Consider the following 16,016-nt stretch of genomic DNA (forward strand, 5'->3'; position numbering starts at 1 on the left):
GTCTGAGCGAGGGATCGAGGCCAACCCCGAAAAGGTCTCGGCCATCATGAACATGGGCCCAATCCATAACCTAAAGGCAGTGCAGAGAGTCATGGGATGCCTGGCGTCGCTAGTCGTTTCATCTCCCGTCTCGTGGAGAAAGGACTGCCTCTGTATATGTTACTTAGAACATCTGAGCATTTTCCTAGACCTCCGAGGCCCAGGAAGCCCTTGACAAGCTCAAAGCTTTGCTCACCAACCCCCCGTCTTGGTGCCCCCGCCGAGGGGGAGCCACTACTTCTCTATGTCGCAACCACCGACCAAGTGGCAAGTGCGGCTATTGTGGTCGAAAGAACGGAAGAAGGGCACGCTCTACCGGTCCAGAGGCTAGTGTACTTCGTTAGCGAGGTACTATCCGACACTAAGACCCGATACCCCCAAATCCAAAAACTGCTCTACGCGGTAGTCTTAGCCCGACGCAAGCTCCACCATTACTTTGAGTCTCATCCCGTCTCTATAGTATCATCCTTCCCTCTGGGGGAGGTGATCCAAAACCGAGAGGCTAATGGCAGAGTCGCTAAATGGGCTATAGAACTCATGGGTGACGGGATCACCTATGAGCCTCGGAAGGCCATAAAATCTCAAGTCTTGGCTGATTTCGTGGATGAGTGGACGGGAACTCAGCTCCCTCCACCCCAGATCTAGTTTGAGTGTTGGACCTTGTACTTCGACGGGTCCCTGATGAAGACTGGGGCCGGTGCGGGCCTCGTCTTCATCTCTCCCTTTGGAGTAAGGATGCGATACGCAATCCGACTCCACTTCCCCACCTCAAACAACGTAGCGGAGTATGAGGCCCTTGTCAATGGTCTCCATATCGCGACTGAGCTTGGGATCAAGTGGCTCGATGTCCGAGGCGACTCTAGGCTCATCATTGACCAGGTCATGAAAGAGTCTAGTTGCCATGATCCCAAGATGGATGCGTACTGCAAAGTAGTTCGGCGCCTGGAGGAAAAGTTCGACGGCCTCGAACTTAACCACGTGTTGAGAAAATACAATGAGGCCACCGATGCACTTGCAAAAATGGCATCCGAGTGGGCTACGGTCCCCCCGGACGTCTTTGTCAGTGACCTCTACAAGCCCTCCATCGACTACAAAGAAGATGGGGGCTCGGATCCTCCCCCAACCAACCTAGGTCTTGATCTCGAGCCCCCCACGGCACCCGAACCAGAAGCTATGGACATCGAGTCCGAGGCTCCTGCACGAGACGATTTGTCGAATTGGCGCTATCCACTCCTACAACGCCTCATCGACGGCACTTTGCCCCCAGATCAAGCCGAGGCACGACGAATAGCTCGTCACGCCAAAGCCTTGGTACTTCTCGATGGAGAGATGTACAAGCGTAGCCCCTCGGGAATTCTCATGCACTGCATCACCCATCAGGAAGGAATCAAGCTCCTTGAGGAGATACACTCGGGGGCTTGTGGCCACCATGCTGCGCCTCGGACGCTAGTAGGAAATTCCTTCCGACAAGGCTTCTACTGGCCCACCGCGGTGGCTGACGCCACACAGATCGTCTGGACCTGTGAAGGATGCCAGTTTTATGCTCGGCAGATCCACCTCCAAGCTCAGGCTCTACAGACGATCCCCATCACTTGGCCCTTTGCTGTTTGTGGCCTCGACCTCGTCGGGCCTCTGCAGAAAGCGCTCGGGGGCTTCACTCACTTACTTCTCGCAATCGACAAGTTCTCCAAGAGGATTGAGGTCCAACCCATCACAAGAATCAAGGCCGAGCAAGCAGTGCTGTTTTGCACTGACATTATCCATCGATTTGGAGTGCCTAACTCCATCATCACGGATAATGGCACACAGTTCACCGGGCAAAAATTCCTGGAGTTCTGCGACAGACACCACATACGTGTGGACTGGGCAGCAGTGGCTCATCCAAAGACCAATGGTCAGGTAGAACGTGCCAACGGCATGATCCTCCAAGGACTGAAGCCTAGGATTTTTAACCGGTTGGACAAGTTCAGAAAAAAGTGGCTCAAAGAGCTACCAGCCGTAATCTGGAGTCTAAGGACTTCCCAAAGCCGAGCCACGGGCTTCACCCCGTTCTTCATGGTCTATGGGTTCGAGGCTGTCCTCCCCACGGACCTAAAGTACGGGTCTCCGAGGGTACAAGCTTACGACGAAAATAGCTACAAGACGTTCCAAGAAGATGCGTTGGACCAGCTGGACGAAGCTAGGGATGTAGCCCTCCTACACTCCGCCAAGTACCAGCAAGCCCTCCGACACTACCATGCTCGACGAGTCCGAGGCCGAGCCTTTAAAGTCAGCGACTTAGTGCTGAGGCTCAGGCAAAGCAACAAGGGCCGTCACAAGCTCACACCTCCCTGGGAAGGACCCTTCGTCATCGCCGAGGTCCTCCGACCCGACACATACAAGCTCGCCAACGAAGCAAGAGAGGTCTACAACAACACATTGAACATAGAGCATCTACGTCGCTTCTATCCTTAAAATTCTGTAAATAAAGTCATTTGTTCTTTACCTCAGAGAAATAATAAAAATATGAATCATATGACTGTTTCTTTTTAGAGAGTGAGCCTCGGCTCTACTCTGCAGAGTCCGAGCCTCCCTCGGGGGCTACACGGGGGGAACCCCCTGTGATAAACTCCAATTTTTTCGCACAAGTTAGAAACGCCCCGACCCAAGGTCTTCTCTTCTTTTCTTAAAAAGAAACTAAAAAACCGTAGATTCATCACCCAAAACTTAAGAAGGTGTGAGCCTGAGGGAAGATCCACACCCATGGGCTAAGACACCCTCTAGTCACCCCCTAAGATCGGGAGATGAATCTGTCCAGACTTTTAGATCACTAAGGAAGGAAAGGAGACTCAGGCTCAGGACGCTCTAACTAATAAGTCAGACCCTTGGTGGCGCACCTGACCTCGCACTGCTGAGGCCGGGTCGGCCCGAGGGTAAGATAGCAAAAAGCACAAAGAATTTCTAGAAAGAAACACTCATATTAACATTAAGTTTACAAAATACAAGGCCCATTGGCCTCTGATGTTCACAAACATAAACTAACTAGATACAAGGGCTTCACTGCCCTGACTGCCCAGGATCCTACAAGCCAAGGGGGGGCAGCTCCACTTTGGCGTCGCAGAAACTGGCCAAGGCGTCTCTCGGAGCCTCCGCCGCGTCGGCAAGCTTCTGCAACTCCTCCTGGGCCTCCACCTCGTCGTTGGGAAGTCGATGCCGACGTAGTGAGAGCTCACCATGGATAGAGCTTTCTTCACCCCAACGTGGAGAGCCTCCCTCAGTCTCTCCCTGGCTCGGGAGTACAGAGCACCGACGCGGCACCATAGAGACGACCCCGACACGCCCGCCTCGACCCCAAGTCCCTCGCACGCCGAGGCGACCGCGACCTCTAACGCCGAGCGTTCCGACACCTCGGCGTCAAGAGACCTCTTTAGGGCATCAGCGGCAGAGGTCACCTCGGCCACCTTCTTCTCCAGCTCTGCCAAAAAACAGAGGGGAGGGGTGAAAGTTAGAAAAAGAATCTGCATACTAAAAACAAGGTGAGAACACAACTCTTACCTTCAACTCGCTTCCGATTCTCCTCTGCACGCCTATGCCAGAGGGCAACCTCACCCTGAGCCCCAGATAGGTCGATTTGGGCTTGGTTAAGGGCAAGGTCCCTCTGGGCGAGCAAAGACTCTACCCGAGTGACCTCGCCCTTGTACCTCTCGGCGGCGGCGGACTGCTCCTGGGAATCCAGGACGAGCTCACTGACCCTCTTCTCCAAGGGGGCGACCTTGTCCCGGGCTTCCCGAGGCTCGGTCACAAGATCAGAGCACTTCCACCGAAGCTCGGCGGATATCTCGCACTCCCTCATGAGTTCCCCCTCGGCCGCTTCACGGGTAGCCTTCTCATTCTCATAGGCCGCCCAGGCGTCCTGCTCCCTACGGAGGAAAACTGATTTCTCCAGAGACAGCTTTGAGCGCCTGCAGGATCGAATACCACACAAGGGGTCAATTCCAAAGGCACAAATAAAAGACCCTTCATAAAAAGGGGAGGCGACTTTACCTGGGCAAGCTTGTACATGTCTCGGCTCATGAGCTCAGACGCTCGGTTGATAGCATCGACGCTGGCACACCCACACGCGTCCAGACCCTGCCAAAGGTAGGCCTTCGACGGGTCATCCAGCACGAATCTGGCCCTCCCCTCTAGGTCATCAAGGTCGGGCCAGACCACGGGGCTCCTACCCTAGGGCGCGCTGGCCCCTACTTCCCCTGTGGGGGCCTCGGGTTGGGCCAGGCCCTTTCCGTGGGGCCTTTCTAAGGGCACTGCACTGAGGGCCATCTCGGCCTGACCCTCCTCGGTTTTCCCGGGCCACGCCGGATCCCCCAGGTCGGCATCCCAGAAGGGGGAACGGCCCCAAGAGCTAGGACTGTTTCCTCTAGCTCCTGGGGCCTCGGCGCCTCTGCCTCCCTCGCTGGGGGATCTGGCGTCTCGTGCCCCGTCTCTTGCCCCCTTTCCTCGTGGGGCGCTCTCCCTCTTCGCAGCTCAAAGGGGGCGGCGACCTGGGCCTCGCTGACCTAAGGGTCGACAGCGCCCCCCCTCTTCATGGCCTTCAGGGGCGCCAGCCCCACCGAGACCACCTTGTGCTTCCGGCTGACAGAAAAGCGACGCAAATAAGAAGAAAGAGAAAAACAAAAAAGAAAAAAAATCAAGGTTTGGCACTTACCTCGCCCGGGGTGCAGCGCTCTTTTAGGAGCTCGAAGCTCCCTGGGCGCCAAGGGTCATCGGGCGAGCGCCCGTCTTCGCTCCAGGGGTCGCAGGGGCTCCGATGGTTGTTCCATCCCTCGGCGCCTCCACCGAACCCTCTGCCTCTGCCCCTGCTGCTGGGCGAGGCTCAGTTGGGCCTTCTGGCACCTCCGGCCCCTCGGGCACCTCATGCCCTCCGCCCGGCGCCAACTCCCCCTCTTCGAGATGTGGGGGAACCGAGCCCCCTCGCAGGGCCCCGTCCTCCTCGTCATCAACGATAATGTAGGGGGCGACCCTTGCGCCCCCTGGAGCCTGAGACCCCCTTGGGGCCTCCGTCCCCCCACCAGCAGGGGGATCTCTTCATCCTCCTCTTCATCGGCCAGCTCGTTTAGGCAGTGCGAGCCCTCCTCCTTGCCCTCAACTTCTGAGGTCGAGGCCTCAGAAGATTCGAGCTCGGTGAGCCCCACCTTCTCGGCTTCACAGCGGCGCTTGGCGGAGGCCTCCGTTTTCCTCACCTTCTTCGCCTTCTTCTTCTTCTCTTTCTTCCGACGATGCTGCTCCTCGTTCCTTGCCCAGTTCTGAGCCCGGATTTCTCTATCCTCTGGGACCGGGGGCAGGGCGTATCTGACGATACCCATACCCTGCAAACAAGCGGAAGTTAAAATTGGTGCGAAGAAATGGGGTAATGAGGCAGAATCAAAGACAAAGAAGATGTCTTACCAATGAAATATAGCCCCTATCAGGACGCATCGGCACCACACGGTAATTCTTCAGATCCGAGGATATTGTCCTCAAAATCCGAGTGTTAATCTCCGTCACGGACACTGGCGCCTCCAGCATCTATGTCCCGACCTAGGGGGTGTCACGGGTCATCTCCCACATGGGCACCGCCTGCTGCGCCAGCGGCAGGAGGCTCCGCTTGTGGAAGGCAACCGCCACCGTGGCCGCGGTGACGTCAGTGTGACGGAGCTTCTTGAGGCCCACATGGAGGGCGTCTAGCCTCTTCTGCTCGTCTGCAGGAGCGCCCCACCCCCACTTCGCGGGGCACTCGACCACCATCCTCCCGGTGTACTCCGGGAGAAGCCCGCTGTCGTTCCGGAGGTAGAACCATCCGTTCTGCCATGCCCGGTTCGACGAGGGCATGACGCTCTAGATGTACAGATGAGAGCGCGACTGCCGAAGCTAGAGCATGCAGCCGCCGGCCCTCAGGGGCCTCTTCTCCCCTCCCTCATTGCGGGAGGACATCTCCACCTTGAAGAGGTGGAGCCAGAAGTACCAATGGGGAGGAATCCCCAGATACCCCTCGCACACCGTGGTGAAGATGGCCGCTTGCATGATGGAGTTGGGGTTGAGGTTGTGCAGCTCCACCTTGTAGTAGTGGAGGAGGGCCCGGATGAGTCGGCTGGCGGGCGTTCCGAACCCCTGGTCTAGGAACGATAGGAAGGAGACCACATAGCCCGGAGGCGGGTTGGGCTCCCTGTCATTCGCCGGGGGAACGATCCACTCTGGCGCCCTCGCATCCGTGATAGGGCGGAGAAGTCCGCTCTTCACACAGGCGTCCAACGCCGTCTTGGTCGTGTTGCACGAGTACGACGCATCATCACCAGCCATGGCTGCGAGGGAGGGCGCTTGCGCTAACAAGGCGATGTCAAGAAGCCGGCGGCAGAAGGTTTGGGGCAAGAGCGTCTGGAGGCAAAGGCAAGTAGAGAAACAGAAGACCCCTGCGATGGCTTTTATAGGAAAGGCATATCACGGCTCCTTCCGCACAGCACATCAGGGGGAAAAAAGAGCAACTGCCGTCCGCCTCGTTAACCTGGTGAAATATCCAAAGCGCCCACTTCTCCCGATTCTCACGCCTACTGCGCCCACGCGCGCATTAAATTCACAGGCAAAACGTCACGTCTGGCTCAGGCACAACGGCGCGGTCGCTCTGGCTCCCAATGTGAGTCGTCTCAAAAGGAGCGCCCCCAAAAGGTAAGTCAAGGCGGTTCCTTCCAGGGCAAGCGGTGCCCGACCCCTCCTACACTCGAGCCGAAAGTCAGGGCGGTTCCTTCCAGGACAAGCGACGCCCGACCCCTCTGCTGCGCCCGAGCTGAAACCTCTCAAGGTAAAAATCCCCAGGCCATGGCCACTTACGTTCCAGAGGTTGCAAGACTGACCCACTAGCTGGGTTCGAACAGTTGCCTCAGGATAACCGAGCGAGGGATGACTGAGGATGAGCACGATAGAGGCCATGGTTCGACCCCCACAGGGGATCGGTGCATCCTTACAAGTCGTATCCGAGACCCACGCGGGTGTCGCGCGAGTGGGATCCCATCGAGGGAGGCATCGAGCCCTCATAACCTATCGAACGGTTCCGACATCCACCGTGACTGCCGTCGGGTATTTCGAGATGTGCCCATAGGGCCACAAGCCGACCCCTATTGAATGGGACTCGGACATCCGCTTGGATCTACCCGCTAGCAGCTCCCCGGGAACGCCGATACTCGCCCATCGAGGGTAGTACGGTGCCACCCATCCCTCCTCCGAGCCAAAGGACGAATCAAGGGCGTAAAATGAAGATGGGAAAGACCCTGATCGATCCTTGTGGGGAAAAGGGCTCGGGGGCTTCACCCGCGCAAGGGAAATGAGCACTACGTGTAAAGGACACGTAACCTACTCTCCAAATACTCCCGACGATAACACCAAGTAGTAAAAGCCTTTGAAGGAATAACCCCATTCCTCCAAAAGGCTCGGGGGCTACACCCGGCGGGTGCGCTCGCACGCACCCCCCGGAGAAAATAACATCCTCAATCCAACAGATTATCCCTTAAAAGAGCCTTTGAAGGGGCATCTTCACCCCTCCATAGGCTCGGGGGCTACTGTTGGGTACCATAAAACGGGATACCCAAATTAAGGGAATAAAAATCGCAAAAAGAATAAGGCGAATGCTCGAATCACCCTATAGGATAACCCATGTCTTTAATGCTCTAAGTCCTCATTATATCTCTTGATTCATTTATTGTACTTAAAGGATGCATGTGGCTATGCAAAAAGTTACTAAAAAAGAAGAGAGAAGAAGAGAAAAGAGGGAGTAAAAGATGGACAAGTGTCCCAGTAATTAAAACAAGGGGGACTAGATGCCCACCTCCGTGAATAAAAATAAATAATAAAGATAGCCCATGCCTTTTCTAAAAAGTTTCAACAGAGAGATATTTCCAAAAATAGAAATTAGCCACAAATAGCACAAATACACCTATCCACCATATTCCATACACATGCACATCTTGGTTTGATTGTATGCCTCGATTCTATATGGATCCATTAGTTGACTTTACAATACATCCATTGCAGACACTCCTATAAGCTCTACCATATATACCTTTAGCTATAGGAGGCATAACATCATTAATGCCTTAAGAGAGAACCATAAATACCACATATACTGCTTAGGCTTAGTTTGCCAACGGACTGGCAAAAGGTAAGCTTGGAGGAATTGTTGACGGTCGATAACATCAACTTTTATTAGAACTTTAAACCTAAAGGAGAACATGAAAACACACTAGTCTAGGGTTTAAATTGACAATTTCCACGAGTTTTGGTGATTCTATATTTTCCAAGGTCTATTTCTAGAAAAGCTAAAAAGAGGGATTCAAGTGTAAAATAAACATGAAACTTATCCGCCACGAAAAGATCACAATCGGGATGTGGGAAGGATCCATAAGACACCCGAAGAGCCGGGGGCCAGAGGCCGCCTGGTGGGGTTGGCTGGCCCCACCATAGCGCCAGCCGCCCCCTGTTGCTAGGGTTTTGGCCCCTCTTCTGGAAGCTTCCTCCACCGCCTACGAGGAGTCATCTCGGCCCTTCGTTAAGTCGATTTGATCCTACGGCGCACGCACATCCCACAGGACTATAAATACATGGGTAGACCCCCTGGAGAAGACAACTTCATTCATCAAGGCCTCAAGCCATCAAGCATCGAGCCTCCAAGTTCATCAAGAGCCTTCTAGTTCATAGTTCTAGTTAGTTAGATTAGAAGTAGAGGAGATCTAGTTCATCAAGATCTAGAGCCCCTGGCGTCGGTCTGGAGCACAAGAGTTCGGTAATAGATCTAGTTCTTACTTTATTGTTGTTGGGTACCATAAAACGGGATACCCAAATTAAGGGAATAAAAATCACAAAAAGAATAAGGCGAACGCTCGAACCTCCCAGGGCTCGGGCGTAAGCTCCATCTCGCCCGACCCATTGGGCTCGGGCGCAAGCTCCGTCTCGTCCGATCCCTTGGCCTCGGGCGCAAGCTCCGTCTCGCCCGACCCCTTGGCCTCGGATGCAAGTTCCGCCTCGCCCGACCCCTCCTGGGCTCGGGCGCAAACACCACCTCGCCCGAGCCTCTGTCTTGGAACCAGGCTTCTAACACACGACGGCTGTACCTCTGACGTGACGCGCGCCATGCCCACCATGCTGCAGCAGGGCATGGTAACAACTATTCCAACCACTCTTGTTACTATGGAACCTTACCTCCTGTCACTATGGCTGTCATTTCCCTACTATTGTAGGACAAGCTGTAGTGCCCCAGGATCCGACCACCACGACCTCAACAGGGCTCGGCAATCCTCCACAGGAGCAACCACGCCGTCAACCATACCCCAAGGATGAGATGGGCAAGCCTCCACAGGATCGGCACTGTTACTTCACCATTTACTAGAGATAGTTTACAAGCTAACACATGTAAAAGCCCTGTGACCCCTTGCGGCTATAAAAGGGGAGGCAGGGCACACATCAAAGGGCAGAAACACAAGGCAAAAACAACAACACACGCTCAAACCACAGATAGTACTCCACACCAGAGTGACGAGTACTACTCTATCCACTTCTCAAACTGAGACTTGGGACTTAGCCCTCTCTCGCAACCAGCTTGTGTACCCCTACTACAAGCACTCTCGGGTGCAAGGCAATACAGACATCGACTCTCACACTGGACGTAGGGCATCCTTAGCCCGAACCAGTATAACTCCATGTGTTTCCCTTGCATCACCATCCGGGTTTAGGAGGACGCGCAGACCTATTACTCGTTAGTGTTTGGACGCCGAGTCCAGACACCAACAATTGTATTCATTATATATTAGGGAGACTTTATTCTTAATAGATTCATATGTTCTTAATTGCAATGGTCATTGTCTACTTTAATTATATGTCTTGGATAGTTGGTTTCATCTTATTGAATTCATGTAATTGCTCGTATAGCATTTACCTAATCGATCGTTGGGTAGATGGTATGCGATATGTAGACATGGTGTCTAGATATCGTGTTTATCTGCGAGTGCACCTTGACGTGCCGGGTCATGTGGTAGTCCGCATAGGTGACAGCTATGTTGGTTCCTTTGTAGTCCACCCTCCGTACGTAGGGCTAGCATGGGCACGGTCGTGAAGAAGGTGACCCTTGTGTCTTAATACCCTTATTAGTTGATGCCTCTTTACATGTAATTATGATATAGGGTTAACATAACAATGATTTCTTGATGTAATTGCACTAATTAGAGTTATTTATTGATGCAGTTATAGAATTACCTTAGATTCAACTCCCTAGTTCATCCAAATGGCTAAGTATGATTATGACTAGTGGATGCTCTGATGATTATTCTTAATTATGATATTTGATGATTATGCTATACCCATATTTATCCATATTTATCTTATGACCTCTGCCTGTTATGAGTAGATTACATGATATTGGTAACATCATTTATTCATCCTATATAGTTTCTTATCAATATAATAGATTATAGTTTAACAGGTAGCCTTCCTAGTGGTATAAATATAAATCAGCAACCTAGATAAATTCCCTAGGTAAAATGCTATAACGGTATAATTATCTATCTGCTTGCAGAATCCATTTAGTTTACAATCATGTTATATTCATATCTTTTATATGTGCTTAGTAACATTAGTACATGTGAGGATACCTGGTGATTACTAAGACCCGATGGCCATCGAAGTAATGCTTCAGCTTCCTTGAGGTTATCAGGATGGCGTAAATTAACTTTTGTATCTGAGGATACCTGGTCTTGGATTCATTTAAGACTTCGCTTATGAAGTAAACAGGCCTCTGGACTTTGTAGACGTGGCCTGGCTTGTCCCGCTCGACCACCATTGCCGTGGAGACAACCCGATCGGTTGCTGCTTTGTAAAGGAGCAGGTCCTCGTTAGGTTGAGGTGCTGTGAGGACGGGTGGTGAGGTGAGGAAAGTTTTGAGTTGGGTGAACGCAGCGTCAGCTTCCTCTGTCCAGGAGAATTTTTCTGATGCCTTTAAAAGTTTGAAGAAGGGGAGGCCTTTTTCTCCCAGTCTAGAGATAAACCGGCTGAGAGCAGCCATACATCCGGTGAGCTTTTGAATATCCTTGACGTTCTTGGGTGGTCGCATATCGAGTACTGCCTTAACTTTTGAAGGATTCGGTCGTATGCCATCGTGGCTGACGACGTTGCCGAGTAGTAGTCCAGAGGGGACCCCAAAGATACACTTTTTGGGGTTAAGCTTCCACTTGTATTTATTCAGTGCCTTAAAAGTTCGGTCTAGGTTGTCGATTAGAGTGCTCACGTCCCTTGTTTTGACGACAACGTCATCTACGTAGGCCTCGACGAGGTCGTCACGAATCTCGTCGTGGAGGCATTGCTGAATGGCCCGTTGATAAGTAGCTCTAGCATTATTTGAGTCCGAAGGACTTGGTCGTGTAGCAGTATGCACCGAAAGGAGTGATAAAAGATGTTTTGATCTGGTCGTCTTCCTTTAGTGAGATCTGGTGATAACCAGAGTAGCAATCTAGAAAAGAGAGGAGTTCGCATCCGGCCGTTGAGTCGACCACCTCGTCGATGCGAGGGAGACCAAAAGGATCTTTAGGACAGTGTTTATTGAGATCAGTGTAATCAACGCATATTCTCCATTCATTATTCTTTTTCCTTACAAGAACCGGATTGGCGAGCCAATCGGGATGATACACTTCTTTAATGAATCCGGCTGCTAAAAGCCGCGTTATTTCTATCCTAATAGCCTCCTTTTTGTCACGAGCGAACCGTCATAGCTTCTGCTTGATAGGTCCTGCAGTTTTCGAGACGTTTAAGGAGTGCTCGATCAGGTTTTGTGGGACGCCGGGCATGTCTGCGGGTTTCCATGCGAAAACGCTTACGTTGTCCCTTAGAAACCTGACGAGCGCGTCTTTCTATTTGGGGTCCAGGTTAGCCCCGATGAGAGCGGTTTTCTCGGGGCTGTCGTCAACCAGCTGCACTTCCTTGTGCTCTTTGGACTTTGAAATTTTCCTCGGAGTCTCCTGTTCGGGTAGTCGAAGCTGGTCGGGTGGAACCTGTGTAGCTTGGGCTACGGTTTCTGCCATGCGGATCGAGAGATCGATTGTCTCAGTGATCTTGAAGCTTTCCTCCTCGCAAGTGTATGCAGTGTAGACATTGCCTCTGACAGTTAGGATGCCCTTTTCTGTTGGCATCTTGAGGACCAGGTATGAGTAGTGTGGAACTGCCATGAACTTTGTCAGCGATGGTCGGCCTAGGATTACGTGGTAAGTGTCGTCGAAGTCGGCAACCACAAAGTTGACAAACTCTGTTCGAAAGTGGTCAGGTGTTCCAAACTGGACAGGCAGCGTTATCTGTCCGAGAGGTACTGAACTTTGACCTAGCAGGACTCCCCAGAATTGAGCGTCATACGGCTTTAGCTGCGCCGGGTTTAGCTTGAGAGCAAGCAGGCTATTGCGGAAGAGAATGTCGATGGAGCTGCCACCGTCAACGAGCACGCGCTCGAATCTGACGTTGTTGATGCAAGGGTCCAGGATCAAAGGGAAGCGTCCTGGTTTTGGGATGGCGGCCAATTGGTCCTTCCTGTTGAAGGAGATCTCCCTGTGCGACCAGGGAAGAAACTTCGGGTCAGCGACCAGGCCGTCTGCGCTGTCCACATTGAGGCAGGCTCTCTTCAGAAGCTTTCTCTCTCGTTTAGACTCGATAGAAACTTTGCCTCCGAAGATAGTGTGCACCACGTCGGTGGGACTGACATACTAGTGTCGTGGGTGTAACACCGTAGGTGTTAAGCATGCATTTATCCCTATCAAAACATTCATAAGCATTCTCATCAAGCATAGCATCATGAGCATGTCATTTCAAAATGTGATTTTATGTGTGTTATTCCATGTGCTTTAAATATGCTAAAAATATGATGCTTGCTTCTAAAAATGTAAAATATTCAAACTAGGTTGATTTATGTGTAAGAAGAATTAAGAATATTTTTGTGCAATTTTTGGAGCTATAGAATTTGAGAAATGGAATTTATACAAAAATTCCCAAAATGAATTTATTTAAAAACCTAGAACAAGTTTTAATTTGTAATTCAAACTCTATTTGGAATTTGGTCTTGCTTATTAAAACAAAGTTGTAGGGTTTTTGTTTTGGAACAACTTTGCTTTTGGGAGCAAGAGGTGAAAATGATTTTAAATTGGTCCAAATGAATTTAGAAAAGAATTGAAGAAAACAAATTCAAAAAAATAGAAAAGGGGCAGGCGCTGCTGGGCCAACCCCGCCTCCCTTTTGGCCCAGCGAGCGGCCCGGCCTGCCTCCCCCTCCCCCTCTCTCCCGCGCGTGGACGCCCGCCTTGTCCCAGCCAGCGTCGGCCACGTGGCGGCCGTACGCCGGCGAGGAGCGCGCCGCGGCCGACCGGCTTCACCTGGTCGGGACGCCGGCCCGGGCTCCCAGGCCGTCCCATTAATTTATAGTCGCCCGCGCCTCTCTCCTTCCTCCCTCCGCTCGCGAGCGCAACCGAAGCCGTAGAGCTCCGCCGGCCACTCCAGTGCCCCAACCTCGACGCCAAAACCACCAGAGCACTCGCCGTAGTCGCGGTAAGCTCGTGCGGACGTTCTACCGAGGTGGAAGCAGCCGTGCGCTGTGAATCGCTCGCCGGAGTTGCTCCGAGCTCGCCGGAGTACTCCGCCGCGACGCATCTTGCGTTTTCCTGCCTCTTTTCGTTCGTTCTTTGGTGCGCTAGGTCGGTAGGGTGGTGAGGAAGCTCGGAGAGTCGTTTGCGCGCGCTCTACCGCGTCGGAGCGGCCTGGCCACGGCGAGCAGCGCCGCCGTGCCGCCATGCATGCTCATTGGAGGTGCTCCGGCCATCCTCCGGTCAATCCGAGGGTACCGCTGGGTGCGCCTCGCTGCGGGGAGCACGATGGTGCTCACCCCGTGGCCAGGGACCTCACCGCCGGCGAGATCTGCTCGTCGGAGGTGCCCTCTCTCTCGGTCTCGCTGACCAGTGGGGTCGGAGGCCCACTGTCAGTCGCAGGGGGACCGTGTTGGGTGTGGATCCGGGTGTGTTTAGCTTTTTGCGTCGGTTTTCTTAAATAAATGTTTTCCAGAAATTGATTCAAAACTTGTAAAATTCATATCTTGAGTTATACAGCTCCAAATTTGATGAAATAAATTTTGGTGTACTCTATATTTTCAGATCTACAGTTTGATGTAATTGCATGTCGTGTTTGAACACTTTTTCTGGACAGAAATAATTAATCCATGCTCTTGCAAAACTTGGAAAATGCATAGTGATTAAAATATGGTTCAGAAAAATGTGAAACTTGATCTGTTGGCTCTGCATATATGTTAACTCACTGGGAAAATATTGCTATACATTATTTAGTGTATGAATGAATTTATAGTAATTTAAATGCATGCATGGCAGTAGTTTATAATTTTTAATAATTATTTGGATCATGCAATTAATCTGGAAATTTTTGTGGGTGTTTCATATGATATTAGACAAATTGTAAAAATATGAAATCTGCTGTTTGACACTTATACCACAGTAGAGTAATTGTAATTGTCCTTATTAATTAATCTTGTGATTTTTGTAGCTCAAAATAAGTATCCAAAAATTATGAAAAATTTATAGTAGCCTTTACGTCTGACTGGGAGTCTCCTGTAATTTTTGTGGAATTTATTGAGAAATATAAATGCATGCTAATCTTGATGGGCCTAGAAATGAATAATTAATTTATGGTTGTTATTTGTGAGTTAAATGGAATAGGAAGGGGTTTGGTGTATCTTTGAAGCAACTTGTGGGTTGCTGGTTACACTTGAAAAATACTTGTAGAAGAGAATGCAATAGATGTTTAATTCAATTGCCTACTCTTGGATGATGTTGACTACCTTGTAAAGAGCATGACCAATTAAATCACCTATGCATCATGTCATGATCCTTTGGTACTTTCTCATACAAGTATCCACTCGGGCATCTCGCACTCCACTCATGAGCACACATGCATCATACAGGCTCGCAGGAGAACGAGGTGGGACCTGAGGAGCCAGAGGAGATTCAGGAGCAGGAACCTCCGGAAGCACCGGAACCCGGAGAAGAGCTTCAGGAGTGTCTGGATCACCGGCCCAGCACGTTTGAGAAAGGCAAGCCTCGGAGCATTCTAAGTCTCCCTATTCTCGCTAACTTATATGATATACTATGCTTGTTCTACTATACTGCATTTAAGTGATAGGAATTGCTTGACACAGTTGATGCATATGTACTCCTTGTTCTCCCTACTCGTTTATCTACCTTGTCCTATGTAGATAGGTGCGGAGTCTATGCTTAGTTTGCTTAGCCCGGTAGAAGTCGGGTGATTTCCTGTCACCTGCGAGATATAGGTGGATACCTGCTTAATTAAGCAGTGATTGCTTTGGGAAAAGAATAACCAGATGTGGAATGGAATTGGAGACCGGGCAGGGTCTTATGGTGGGTTGACTATAGTGCCCCTGCCTGTGTCGATTAAGGACCGATCGTTGACGGCCCTCTTGTCATGTTGAACGCATGCCCCACACTTAGCTGGAAGGATAAGTCGTTCCGACCGCGAAGCCTGAACACTATCCGGGCCGGGAATCGAGCCGCCATGCGCTGTATTGGTGATGGTTGAGGAGAACGACGAGGGCGCGGCGCGCAACCTTGGTATGCCTTGGATACCTCGGTCGCCGGAACGGTCCTCGGGTACTGGCGGTGCCTGCCGAACCCGCGAATTGGTCCTGGATAGTGTAACACGGTGATCTGTAGCTCACTTGATCAGTGAGTGTGGTTTGTGTGGGGAATACCTCGCCAGCTAGTTAGAAATCGATTCGAATCGCCATTGCTCCTGGATAGTGAGCACTTGACATGAGCTTCGTCCTCGTAGTAAGGACTATAGAACACTTGGGTTATAATGATAAATGGTTTGACGAATGCTATGATGAGGTACCATCATATCACTATACTTGCTTGTAATAGTGCAGGTGCA

General features: G+C 51.3%; 1 protein-coding gene across 1 annotated transcript; it reads left to right on the plus strand.

Moving 5' to 3' along the window:
* Positions 775-2,041, plus strand: LOC110437521. Its single transcript, XM_021465994.1, has 2 exons — positions 775-1,894; positions 2,010-2,041. The coding sequence occupies exons 1-2, from the start codon at positions 775-777 to the stop codon at positions 2,039-2,041; spliced, it is 1,152 nt and encodes a 383-aa protein (XP_021321669.1).

The sequence above is a fragment of the Sorghum bicolor genome, chromosome 8, assembly GCF_000003195.3.
Source record: "Sorghum bicolor cultivar BTx623 chromosome 8, Sorghum_bicolor_NCBIv3, whole genome shotgun sequence".
Lineage (NCBI taxonomy): Eukaryota > Viridiplantae > Streptophyta > Magnoliopsida > Poales > Poaceae > Sorghum > Sorghum bicolor.